The 14,466-nt window shown below is 33.1% G+C and overlaps 1 protein-coding gene across 1 annotated transcript; it reads left to right on the top strand.

Annotated features, from left to right (window-relative positions):
- Positions 1-337: 337 nt before the first annotated feature.
- LOC108911943 (N(4)-(Beta-N-acetylglucosaminyl)-L-asparaginase) lies at positions 338-14,466 on the top strand. The gene is made up of 6 exons (XM_018717025.1): positions 338-485; positions 539-704; positions 1,849-2,074; positions 8,709-8,905; positions 13,418-13,525; positions 14,102-14,466. Exons 1-6 carry the CDS (start codon positions 368-370, stop codon positions 14,415-14,417), a joined length of 1,131 nt encoding a protein of 376 aa, XP_018572541.1. The 5' UTR covers positions 338-367; the 3' UTR covers positions 14,418-14,466.

Below are 14,466 nucleotides of genomic sequence, written 5' to 3'. Positions count from 1 at the left end.
TAGGTAGAATTTGTAAACACTAAACGCAGCTCGATAGTGCCTATGATAGTTTTTACCCCTATTTAACCCAAACCCTGCAATTTCAATCAAAAAAGGATATTTGTTTAAGAAATAATGTTCAGTCGTATATACAAACATATATCTATGTATAAGTTCCTATTGACATAATAAATCAAGTATAAACTTAATAATATTATAAAAGATACAAGAAGATAATCGAGAATTTATAATTGTATTCTGCGACAAATTTACAATGGGATTAAATAATAAAATCTCAGTCTCGATGGAATTGTAGATATAATTAATCCACATTAATGCCATCACTGTATAAATCACTGCAATCTTCTCAAACGTGGAAAGTAACGAGATGGTTCGCGTTAGTTTTAAAAATATATTAATTTTTCTTATAGTTCGTTTAGAAATATCTTTTGCTGTTATACCAATGGTGATTAATACCTGGAAATTTCCAACTGCGGCACAGAAAGGTATATATTTCAACATACTTTTTAACATAACATATTTCATAATAACCTTTTAGCCTTTGAAGTATTAGCTAATAATCCAAATAAAACTGATGTTGCATTAGACGCACTTACAATTGGTTGTAGGACATGTCAAGAAGAACAGTGCGGTTATTCCGTGGGTTATGGTGGAAACCCTGATGAACAAGGAGAAACAACATTAGATGCTCTGATTTTCGATGGGTAAGAATTGTTTTACGTGATAACTATGCGGGGTAGCCTAAAATTGTCTGGCAATATTTTTAGACGATAAGGATACTGTTTTATATAAACTTTTTCCGAATTAATGATAGGTAGGTAAGATGGTAGATATAATATTTTTGCGGTATCCTTTTCTTCATGATATCTTATTCATATTTTAAACTTAGACTTAAGGCATGTGGAGACTTATTTATGTAGTATTACTTAAATCCCGTATGCGAGAATAATAGTTTTGGGGGGTTACTTCATTCCCTTGCTCGGGAAATCTTCAACCTCTTAAATTAATGAAGACAAAAAATTCGTGAACTGAAGACCGTCGCACAACAATTGATGAACTTGTTGATTTATAAGACACTTGTATATCTTGGGAGCTCTTGAAAATGAATTTTGAGCGAGGAATGAATTGCAGATGAAAGGAGTTACAACTAAATTTGTATCACATGTACTTTTGACCAATTGAAAACAATTCTAAATGGATCAGTGTTGGCTGTAAATTGAAAGAACACGTAAAGGATCTTCTAGACACACCGTGCAGACAAATAAAAGTTCCTCAACTGTTTTGAGAACACAACCATATGTTGTTGCAACTTTTCAGCCATAAAAAAATCGACAAACAAGCTAGAGCGGCTTAATAAAAAAAAAATTGCCACTAGACACCACGATTCTTGTTTAATGACATCGGTCTAGGGACTGATTCAATATGGTCCCTTCAAGATTTAGTGGCAGAAGCATGTACTAGAGGCCCGCGTACTAGAGGATGATTCCGATTTTTTTTGGATACCTCGCAATTTTTCTGGATTCATTCGCGATGAGACAGTAGAATATTAATTAACTTTCTTGTACCAGTGAATTCTTGCCTGATTTTTCCAATGCCAAAACGAATCGTGTTTAGTTCTTTTCTTACAATTTTGTTCGCCAAGCAATTAGAAACTAGCTATGAGAGTAGAGAAATAAAAAATAAATAATTAAATTGAAAAAAGTAGTTATTTATAATAGACCTAAATTCTACATCTTCCTGTAGGTACCTCATTTTGCTAATACCTGACTTTTGAGCTTAAAATTTACTTCTTAAATCCAGAGTTTTTAAAATAAAAATTTAGTTTTTTTTTAATAAAATAATTTACAGAAATACAATGGATGCGGGTGCAGTCGGGGGATTGAGAAGAGTAAAAGATGCAATATCTGTTGCTAGGCATATACTAGATCATTCAGAACACACTTTGTTGGTCGGTGATTTGGCTGTTGATTATGCTAAAAGTTTCGATTTTATTGAGGAATCACTTCAAACAAATTATTCCTTAGGACTGTGGGAAAACTGGTTAAATAACAGTTGCCAGCCAAATTTTTGGAAGGTAAGTGTTCACTTAAACATATTTTTTTATTATTAGTAAATGAACAAATGAAACGAAAAATATTTTCAGTAAAAAAATGGTTTGTATTGATATTAATTTCTTAAAGCAATAATAACAGGTAATACTGGGGTTACGTAATTCATTAGTTGAATATATTTTCATGAGTAAAATATTTTGTAAAAAGAATAGATAATATAAAATAGAATTAAGATAATACAATATTTTATTGTCATGTCATAAATCGTAAATTGTAAAGATGAAAACAACGCAAATTATACGCCTAGAGTTAATCAGTGTCTCCTCTTCAATTATTTTTCGTATTAACAAGTATCCGAACGAAAAAAGTACTTCATATACAAGAGAAAATATTATATTTTCTAATCTCAAATAAACTATTACACAACAAATTAATTCAATATTATTTCAGTCGCTTTTCATAACTGTCGATGTCACATAGAAATGAATTGTCATTTTATATTACTTTTTCATATACAGGGTGTTTCAGAAAGACCTCTCGTAAATTCAGAGGGTGATAGTACGACAAAAAATAAGAATATTTTGTCTTATGATCTATATGTCTATCTCCACCTGTTTTCGAGATACAGAGCGACAAAATAAAAATTTTTAAATATAACAAGGATGGCTACAATGAAGGCGTCTAATAGTCGACGCCCATTTCGCCCTTCCACAAATAAGAAGTGGATCTTATTTGTGGAAGGGCGAATCGGGCAGTGACACAGAGAAGCCATCATTATAGCCATCCTTCTCTATCGCATGGATTTCTATGGCTTACTTTATCGCTCTCACGTAACTTCAGATAGACCATCGGTACTTTCCTACCCTGTAGAAGGCACTAGTTATACTACATTCGTATTACATTTTAAGTTCTAATTTTTTTGAGGTTAGGTTAGTCATTACCAAACAATCACTAAAATTTTGATATAAAGTTACTTAGAGTTTAAAATATTACTGAGAATGTATGCGTTGTTTATGAGATATCCATCAATAAGTTTTGACATAAGCCTACTTTGAGAAAAGTCACTTATTTTCTTCACCGTAGTATTGTAAGAGTTCAATTAAAAGCCTTTTTTCTCGAAAACCGTCCACATTAGGAAGTTCTAACAAGACTACATTATTTTTAGACAATAAAATTGTACATTAGAAATTGGAGCCCGAATGGTAAAAAATCTAACCTTAAAAAGAGAATTAGAACCCAAAATGTAATAGGAATGTAACGTAACTAGCGCCATGTATGATATTTCCAAAAAATAATTAGACCAGCGTATTTGGCGTCCATAAAAACCCCGAAATACCAAATTTCATAAAAATATTTCGCACCGTTTGGATATGTTCGTAAAAATTCTATTTAAAAAATTTTATTTTGTCGCTCTGTATCTCGAAATCAAGAGGAGATAGACATATAGTTCATAAGACAAAAAATTCTTATTTTTGTCGTACTATCACCCCCTCCCCCCCCCAATTTATGGGAGGTCTTTCTGAAACACCCTGTATATTTAAAAATGTGCAATAAATTATTTGATAAGATTTATTTATTTGCGTCATTATTTAGGTATAAATGTCTGCTCTCTATTCATTTCTTCTCAAGTGAAGACTATATTGTTCTCAGTAGTCTGTTATAATTACACGTCCTCTCCATTCTGTTTTCCTTCTTCAGGCTTACTTTACTACTCAGAAAAATTACAACACTGAGTTTTCAGAAAAATTAATATTCATATTTATTTTCCTGTCACATTTCTAATAAAAACACTGCTATTACTATTAAAAAACACCAAAAAATATTTGTCATTATTTAACGTAACAGTAGGTACCGAAATGCAACATTATTTCTACAAAAAACCGCCAGTGACGTATTTTTTTTCTTGGAAAAATGGGGTGGAAACTTCAGTAGCACGCCACTGATTAAAGCCACGATGTTAATATTACATTTAATAAAAAGTCTAATTAAGTAAATGCGCTGTAGCAAATTTCATTCAATTCCGTCAACGCATTACGAAGAAAGATATGACAGAAACAAATTTTTACTTAGTTTTTGGAAATTAATTTTTCCTGAAGTTTCTGTATTTAAAGTGAAATCACCCTGTATAAAGGTATAGAAACTTACCTCTACGTAAAATACGAGAAATCTAAATAGGTACCTAATGTAAAATACTGGTGCACTTATAAAATCTATTTCACTGTGTTGTTCATTTTAGATAGATAAAAACAAAATATCTACAATAATTCTATCGCATGTTTTTAAAACTTATTTCTCTCCGACTTCAATCGATTTGTCAGAGTCCATCGAAAGGTGTGTCCACTAGGACTCAAGCAGTTGGGAAGATTGAGAGCATATTATATTATTTCCAAAAAGGGCATAATGAACAGAAAATCTCTTGCATGGAAATATGAGAAAATCAGTGAAACCTATATAATATGGTATACTTACGTATATTACTAAAAAATTTATAATTTTCGAATAGTTTGAAATTAGAATGAATCTTAACTAATTGATCATTATTGTATAGGAATGGAGTAAATTATAGTCCTTTTAATTGTATAAAATTATTTTATTTTCTTTCCTACTGGAAATTGTGGAAAGAATTTTTCCAATTTTTGCTTGACAAAATAAATGTATTGCTTATATCAACATGGTTTTCTTCCAGGTAAAACTACTACCACCAATTATCTTCATTGTCTCAATGATGGGACTAAAGCAGTTGATCATTCTCAGCCAGTTGATTTCAGCAAGGCTTCAGCATTTGTTCTCACTTGTCTTACATACAAGATTTGATCAAAAAGTCAAGAGAATTGTTAATTTTCTCAGAAATTATATGGGTAATCCTCAATTTTTATCCCGTCTCCTTCAAAGTAGCCCCCCTATGATATACACTTATGCCAACATAGTTTCCTGTTTGAGAAACACTGCTGGAACTCCTCTTTAGGCATCGCCTTGAGCCCGTTTGCTATTTTGCCTTTATCTCATCTATTATTGAAACACGTTGTCCTTTGAGTATCCTCTAGAGCAGGGGTCGGCAAGTAATTTTAGGTGGGGTCCGTATACATTTGAAAATTTTTAACGAGGTCCAGGAAAAAAATTCATATTTCTTATTTTTGTATTTTAATTTGGACTCAAATTTAATCTGCTTACTAACCATTAAGAACTCACACGCTCACACAATTGTAAAATACTAGAAAACATTTTTTAAATAATTTATTTGAGTAATTTATACTTTCAAAAAATTTTTGACGGTCAAGTACCTTCCGCGGTCCGGACCTGGACCGCGGTCCACCAGTTGCAGACCCTTGTTCTAGAGATTGAGAAATAGGAAAAGTCAGGGGGCGATGTCCGGAGAATAGGGTAGTTGCTGCATCACAACGGTGTTGTTTTTCCAGGAAATGTTGGATAACCAAAGCGGTATGACCTACCGTGGCGCAAAATCCACGCGTCGGCTTTCCAGAGTTCGGGTCGTTTTCTCTAAATTGCTCAAAATTTGTAGGTTAGTACTTCTTTACTGTAGAACCGAGCGGTAAAAATTTGGGATTAACTTTCTATTAGACGATTAGAACAACCTTCATATTTGACCCTGACTTGATGTGGTTTTTTCGGTCTTAACTCTTCACAAAACTTTCATTGAGAAGAAGAACCTTTCTTTACATTTGAGGACAGACCACCTCTAGTATACAGGGTGGTGCAACCAAGATGGGGTGGAAGATTACGCCTGAACGACGAGGAATTATGAAATAATTTTTTGTCACGAGGTGCATAGTTTAGAGATCCATACTCTAAAAATATTTTCATTACACAGGGTGCACACAAAAGTCCGTGGCAAACCAAACATATGTTTTTTTAAATGGAACACCCTGTATTTGATTCCTAAAATGAATTCTACCCATTACTACGAGGTTTTTGATATAATGGTTAATCAGTCTAAAGTTTATAGTTTTAGAGAAAATGGCGCTTAAACTTGAAAAACTACCCCCAAATTCCTCCCCCTTCTAAAAAGGTTGTCAAAAAACAAATCCTGGTACAAAATGTACCATATCCCTGGGTATAATAATGAATCTTGACTGGTTAAAAAATCACTGACTAGTATACAGGGTGATGGAGCTTGACTATTTCACTCGAAAGTCAATTTTTTTAAATGGAACACCCTAAATTTTTTTGCCCATGTCAAAGGCAAGAAAACCAGCTTTCAAAAAATATGGCACATGATACCCTTCAATAAAATACTTTCTTAGGAAATCATCGGAAAACTTTGATTTTTCAAAGAACGACTGAAACAAACTGTGAAATAACGACCAAAACTTCAACATTTAGTAAGAGGGCTATGATGTCAGTAAAGTGTAGCTTTTCATTAATTATTGATCTGATTTTAAGAGAAAGGAAGGGTTACATTCACAAAATATACAGTAGTTAATAAATCAATAACAAATAAAGAAAATCAATATCATTATTATTAACGTTACAGAAAGATGTAAATGCTTTATAAGAGTTGTTCAATCAGGCCGCCATTTTGTTGAAGACATATTTCAAGCCGATGGATGAAGGAACGTTCAACATTTCGTAAGGTCTGCTCTGTAATTTGACGGAAACATTGTTGAATCCGTATTTTCATTTCAGATATGTCGCCGGCTAGATCAGGGGATCTAGCCGGCCACACAATCGGACCAGCATGGCCAATCCACCGATTTCTCTTCCAGTTGTTTAAGTAATTTCGTACATTTATGTGAAAATGTGGCGGGGCTCCGTCATGTTGAAACCAGAAAGAAATTCTTAGTGCTAAATTTAAATTTTCTAAAAGCAGCGGCAATTCATTTTCTAAAAAATTTAAATAGATTTCAACCAGTGAGATGATCCTCGAAAAAATAAGAGCCTATCACGTGAGTACCAATTATTCCACCCCAAACATTTATAGGCCACTTATTTTGGTGATCAATTTGGCGAACCCAGTGAGGGTTTTCTACTGAATAAAAGTGCATATTATGGCGATTAATCACACCGTTACTTTTAAAAGTTGCTTCATCGGAAAACAGCACTTTATCTATAAAATTGGGATCATCCCTAATCCTGTTTAACATCAAAATAGAAAAGTTTTCCCTGCTGTTAAAATCCCGATCATAAAGTTGCTGATGTAATTCCATGTGATAGGATTTATGCTGTTTCAAAATTCTCTTGACGCTAGTGCGGTCTATACCTAGACTTCTCTCAATTTATCTAGTACTTGCTTCGCTTGTGGATTTTCTTGTACAGTTAGTAATACTGCTAGTTGATTTTCTTCATTTGTTACTGGTTTGTTAACTATTATACGTTTTTTGAATGCAACACTTCCTGTCTCTTCAAATCGGTTCAATAATGAGCGAAAAGCTTCAGGCCTTGGTTTTTTCTCGTTTTCCGGATATCGTACCGCATACACTCTACTAGCTAACAACGGATTTCTTTGATATTCGTATAGAACTGATATCATATTGACCATTTCTTGTGTACTTAAACTAATTTTGAAAACCTACTTTTACAGAACTGTCAACTACTTAATTGTCAAAGATAAAATGTTACAATCGTCATAGCCCTCTTACTAAATGTTGAAGTTTTGGTCGTTATTTCACAGTTTGTTTCAGTCGTTCTTTGAAAAATCAAAGTTTCCCGATGATTTCCTAAGAAAGTATTTTATTGAAGGGTATCATGTGCCATATTTTTTGAAAGCTGGTTTTATTGCCTTTAACATGGGCAAATAAAATTTAGGGTGTTCCATTTAAAAAATTGACTTTCGAGTGAAATAGTCAAGCTCCATCACCCTGTCAGTGATTTTTGAACCAGACAAGATTCATTATTATACCCAGGGATATGGTACATTTTGTACCAGGTTCTGTGTTTTGACAACCTTTTTAGATGGGGGAGGAATTTGATTGATTTGGGGGTAGTTTTTCAAGTTTAAGCGCCATTTTCTCTAAAACTGTAAACTTTAGACCCATCAACCATTATATCAAAAACCTCGTAGTAATAGGTAGAATTCATTTTAGGATTCAAATACAGGGTGTTCCATTTAAAAAAACATATGTTTGGTTTGCCACGGACTTTTGTGTGCACCCTGTATAATGAAAATATGTTTAGAATATGGATCTCTTAACTATGCACCTCGTGACAAAAAATTATTTCATAATTCCTCGTCGTTCAGGCGTAATCTTCCACCCCATCTTGGTTGCACCACCCTGTATATAGGTCTAGGTACAATTTATAAAAGAGTATTCCCTGAGTAAAGAATTCCAGAGTCTGAAGGACTCGGTCCGTGAGAAAGACATCTTCGACATATATTATTAGAATTATCAAAAATTGATATTTATTGAGAAGGTCATGGTTATATGAAACTGAAATTACTCTCGAGTTTTACCCATTTAACAAAGTTGATCCAAAATGTGTGCGGCGCAATGCATAAAAAATAATGCCATATATATTTTATATTTAAGCAAGCTTAACAAAGTTGATAGTGTGTGAGACATAAATACGGCTTATAATTGAAAAACACTTTTTTAGAAATATAAGATTTATTTAATTTTTTTTACATGTGTTGGCATTTCAATACTTTTATGCATAAGTAAAATGATGAAAAAATGATTTTTTTGCAACTTTTCGTTTTAGAATGTTATACCAGATCCTAAATCGAATTGTGGACCTTACAACGTTTCAGAAGAATATGATATAGTCAAAGTTGCGGAGTCAGGCAAGAGCTTCATTAACTCAGAGAATCATGACACTATTGGAATGATTGTTATTTCTCAAGATGGTCATATTGTAGCTGGGACATCCACGAATGGCCTTAGGTTTAAGTTTCCTGGGTAAATAAGTAGTTTTAACATAATTAAAATATACATAAAGTGTCTTCCGTTAAGAGGTTTATTTTTAAATTGCTCACCGTTTCTTACTTACAACAGATGGAACTGCAATATTTGGTAAACGTTAGTTATAAAAAACGCGATTAATAAAGATACATCGATATTTCTTTGAGATTTAGACAACTTAGACAATATTTAAAAGTAATAAAAGTTCACTGCAATTATGGAGAAAATTTCACAATAGGATTTTTCAGCCAATTAAAGGCCTGTATTTTGTAGCGTTACTATAGCAACTAAGAAAATTTCCGGAAATTTTTCTCTTCCTTGGGGTAAGGAGCATGAAATTACACTGGAAATTTTTTGACATTTATAAATAAAATGACATTTATATTTAACTTCAAATTTATTCTATCATAATTTAATAAGTACAAATCATTTATAAATAATTATTTACCAAGTATGTACTTTTAGTAGTTTTAATTAAAGCGTCCAAATGTTGCTGAAATTCCTCAGCCACGTCTTCTTTTCTTAATGGGGAATAAACAAGCACACATTCACTAAAATTTATAAAATGTCTATGTTTCAAAAAATAAATGTAGTACTTTGAAACAATCTTATTCTGCTGTGATCCACGAAGAGCTCCATATTTCTTACACACAAGAAGCAAATGATTTTTAATAATCCCAAACAAGTTTGGCGAATAAATTTCTGGCCCGCATTCTTGTAATAAATACATTAAAAATGTTAGGTTCCGATGATACATTTTAATTTCACTAACTTTTTTGCAAAACTTGCATAAAACGTATTTCTCAAACCGCTCCATTTTTCAATTGTACAACACAACGATTTTAAAGAAAATGGTCAAATAACGTCAAAAGTCGCGATTACCTTGTTTGACATGGATTCCATGGCCTTCTTAATAATATATACATATGAATTTTATTGATATTACATAGTGCTTAAGGTTCTTTGTAAGAAAATATATTTCTACCAACTTTAGTAAAATGAGTATGTGGAAAACTGAGGGATTGATCTACTATCGACTTATTTTTTATTATTTTGCTTAACTAAAGTTGGTAAAAATATATTTTATTGCAAAAAAACTTGAAGCAGTATATATAATCAAAGTAACTTACATACATATAACATCAGGTTAAATAAAATACAACTAACTATTGTGAAATTTTCTTACCGAATACCACTCTAGCTTCAATTAAAAACTGGAAATTTTTTCTTGCACACGAATATTTTTTAGAAAATTCGTGTGCTCGAAAAAATTTCCAGTAATAATTGAAGCTCTAGTGGTATTATAAGTGATAATTTCAAGGAGACGGTTCGAAAAATCCATACCAGGTTTGGTAGAATTGTGCTTTCTCGTATAACAATTATGAATTTAGTGGCTAAATTTGAACGCACAGGGCAGATTACTGATGTTAAGAACCCAACTCGTGCTCGGTCAATCAGATCGACGAAAACATTGCTGTTGTCTGCAAGTGTCAGGGAAAATCCTGGTCTACCTATTGCAAAACGTTCACAGCAATATGGCATTTAACAAACCAGCATGCATCGCAAAAATCTAGGCCTGCATCCTTACAAGGTTCAACTAACGCAATATTTGAAAAGCCATACGTTCAGAAATGCAATAGATGCGACGTTGGATAAGAAATCATTCGATTTGCACAAATATTTATACCATATGGAAAACAATTCAGTTCAAAATTTTAAGCGCTATTTTATATTAGAAAAGTAAATGTATGCAACTTAAAAACCTATCAACAATTACCTTAGATAAGAAAGACAATGAAAGAACTGATTGGACTATACTTACATAATATATTATAACCACTGAAGACTGAAGTGCAAAGAAAAATGAACTCTGACGAAGTATTGACAACTATTTCAATCTATGCAATATACAAAGTGTTTCAGGATTAAGTCGACAAACTTTAAGGAGATATTCTTCATAAAAAAATAAGAAAAAATCAAGTATAATTTTTTTCCCAGAGACGCTTCATTTTCGAAATATAGGGCGTTAAAAATTTTTTCAAAAATTCGAATTTTTTAAATAACTTCTAAATGAAGAAGGCTATTTAAGCCAAATTTGGCATGACACATCTTATAAGATTCAATTTTTCCATAGAAGTAGAAGTCCCGCAAGCAACCAGTGGCGGAGTTATGGGGACTGAGACTCATTAAAATATAAAAAATAAATAATACGGCCCTACTGAAAATAAGAAATGATGCTGTTTTTAGATAGAACAGTTTGTTATTGACAAAAAGTACATTCACTTTTTTCCTAACTCTTATAGTTTCATAGCAAAATTGATTTTTTCGGAAGGATGCTTCTGGATTATGTCGATAAACTTTAGGAAGACGTGAGTCAAATAAGCCTTTTTGTCTCCCCTTCCCTTGGGTTTAACCAATAGTATTAAAATTATTTAGGAGATACTTCGTTTTTGAGATAGATATATGGTGTTCTTTTTAGAAAAAAAAATGATGATGAAAACATAAATATTTAAGTATCTAACATCTAATGTGACTATGTCGTAATGCGACAACATAACGACCCTTGCAATACTCCTAATTTTTTTCAGGTGGTTTGTAGTCAATTCATTTACTTGTGTACTTTTAAATAAAATAAGATGGCAAACAATACATGAAAATTTATTTGTAAATTGAAACAACCAAAAAAATATTAATTAATATTATACCTAGACATCAAAAATGAAATGATTTAAAAAATATTGTGTTCAAAATGGGCGCCTCCGGACTGTAGACAAGCACGACATCTTCTAATTATAGAGGTAATGGCCGATCGACACTGAATTGGAGTTAATTCTCGACACGCTTGGGCTATTCGCTGTCTTAGATCTTCTAGGGTATCAACTGGCACCTCGTAGACTTTTTGTTTAACAGCACCCCAAACGAAATAATCCATCGGTGTCAAGTCCGGTGAACGTGCGGGCCACGCTGCAAGTCCTCCACGACCAATCCATCTCCTGGGATAATTTATTCGAGTATTAAGCGGAACATCTTCTAACAGATCTTGAAAACCATTTTCAAGGAACTCGGTAAACATGTCAGCATTTAACCGATGCGGAAGGAAGTAGGGACCAACTATAGTGTTGTCCAACACACTCAACCATACGCTACATTGGAATTCATGCTGAAAACTATGTTCCCTTACCGCCCGTGGATTCTCGTAGGACCAAATATGGTTGTTCCTTTGGTTTAAAATTCCCCTTAGAGTAAATGCTGCCTCATCTGTCCACATTACTTTTTGCGTAAACTGGTCATTCTCTGCTTGGTTTAACATCCAGTCACAAAACACGCACCTGCATCGTATGTCCTGAGGCAGTAAATGTTGCACACGCATGGCGTCCATCAGCCCGAAGAGTCCTCCAAATGGAACCAGATGAAATACCTTGAGGGTACACATGTTTGCAAGTTACCCATTTTTAAGCATTACGTCAAGAGCGCCGCCGGACGCACCAACCTTCCAGGAAGGGTCTACGGCGGACTTCTGACGCCGGCGACCAGATGCGAACTCATATACCTACGACCGACTCACACGGGGACTCTACAACGAACAGTCGTCCCGTCAACACATCTTTTTCTATACAACTTAGTTTTCAATAAAATACTTTATTATTACCGTTGAGAGAGCGTTTTATTCTTGCTGTACAGCTCAAAACTAGATCTTCTTCGAGGATGGATTTTCATCGAAATGGTTTAAAATAGTATTCGATCTTACTTCGACCTGAAGTGGGGCAAAATGTCCATCAGCATAAGTTGGAATACCGAAAGACCCAGTTTGTCTGAGACAACTGAATGTTTCCTTTGCTGGTAGTCTGCGATGAGGAAGTCTTACTGCATATTCACGGCGAGCCGCCGTAGCATTTCCTTCACAAAAACCATATACGAAGACAATATCAGCATATTCATTGTTCGAAAATATGGACGGTATTATTAAACTTATTTTTATTATTAGTTTGAAAGCTTTATCTAATGGATAATTTATGCAATAATTCACAAAATAACATTTAAAACGACAAATTAACATTGCTTGACAGCAGCCTACTCGAAAATTTTTGTTGAGGTTCATTTTATTTCTATAAGAGTTAGGAAAAACAGTGAATGTACACTTTTTGTCAATAACAAACTGTTCTATCTAAAAACAGCATCATTTTTCATTTTCAGTAGGGCCGTATTAATTTTTTTATAATTTAATGAGTGAGTCCCCATAACTCCGCCACTGGTTGCTTGCGGGACTTCTACTTCTATGGAAAAATGGTATCTTATAAGAAGATGTGTCATGCCAAATTTGGCTTAAATAGCCTTCTTCATTTAGAAGTTATTTAAAAAATTTGAATTTCTAAAAAAATCTTTAAGGCCCTATATTTCGAAAATGAAGCGCCTCTGGAAAAAAATTTATACCTGATTTTTTTCTTATTTTTTTATGAGGAATATCTCCTTAAAGTGTCTCGACTGAAACATCCTGTATAATTATTTTAGGCGAGTTGGCGATTCACCGATACCTGGAGCAGGAGCTTATGCTGACAGTGATTATGGAGCAGCTTGTGCCACTGGTAATGGAGACATCATGATGAGATTTTCACCAACGTAAGTAATTTCTAATTCTAGTATTTCAAAGAAACTATCGCGTGACTTACATTTATATTTAAAAAACTAACACCGATGTCACACATCATTGTCACACAGATGACGTCATATGTAAAACAAATATTTCGCAGCACACGTGCTGCACACGTTCGTTTCGAGATTTCTTTGGGAGAAAATTCAAAGAAACCTTTTTGGTACACTCCAGTGTCTCCTCACATACAACCTAAATCTTCATTAGATTCAATTTTTACAGAGTTTTCAACGAACTGAACCACAAACAATCACAAAATTAGCAGTGGCGACTAATGTTTAACAAAGTATCCATGACTACATCGATATCCTACTTACCTACTTTGCTTTTATTATCCAAATTTGGTATGAATAATTATAATTAAAAGTGTATTCTTTGTCTTGCAATTTTGCACTGCTCTGCTACGCTACATCTCGCCTCGCAAATACTTTTAATCCTAATATAACAATATACTATTTTAACTTTTACCCATCCTTAATAGTTTTTTATAAACTCTAAAATTTAATCGAATGCATCTCGCATTTAAGTAATTATATTTTTGTCAGTTTTTTAGCAGTAGAACAACTTAGACAAGGAGCTACTCCTGAGCAGGCAGCTCATACAAGTATTGCTAGAATTGCTGAAAATTACCCATCATTTTCTGGTGCCATTATTGTTGTTGATAAAGAAGGGAATATAGGTGTAGACTGTAATGGAATGGACGATTTTTATTTTAGTATTGCAAATGAAGAGTATCCAAACGCTACTTTAGATTATGTCACTTGCGATCACCAACATGATAACGGTAGTAATAATTTAATTATATCATTTAATTTTATCATTGTTATTTTCCTTGTTCATTTTGTATATCACAATTTATAAACAGTGAAATATTTGTCAAAATTTAGTCAGTATTAAATATTTATTCTCA

Source organism: Anoplophora glabripennis, unplaced genomic scaffold (assembly GCF_000390285.2).
Source record: "Anoplophora glabripennis isolate ALB-LARVAE unplaced genomic scaffold, Agla_2.0 scaffold631, whole genome shotgun sequence".
In the NCBI taxonomy this organism is placed as follows: Eukaryota; Metazoa; Arthropoda; class Insecta; order Coleoptera; family Cerambycidae; genus Anoplophora; species Anoplophora glabripennis.
This window is presented reverse-complemented; position numbering and strand designations above follow the sequence as displayed.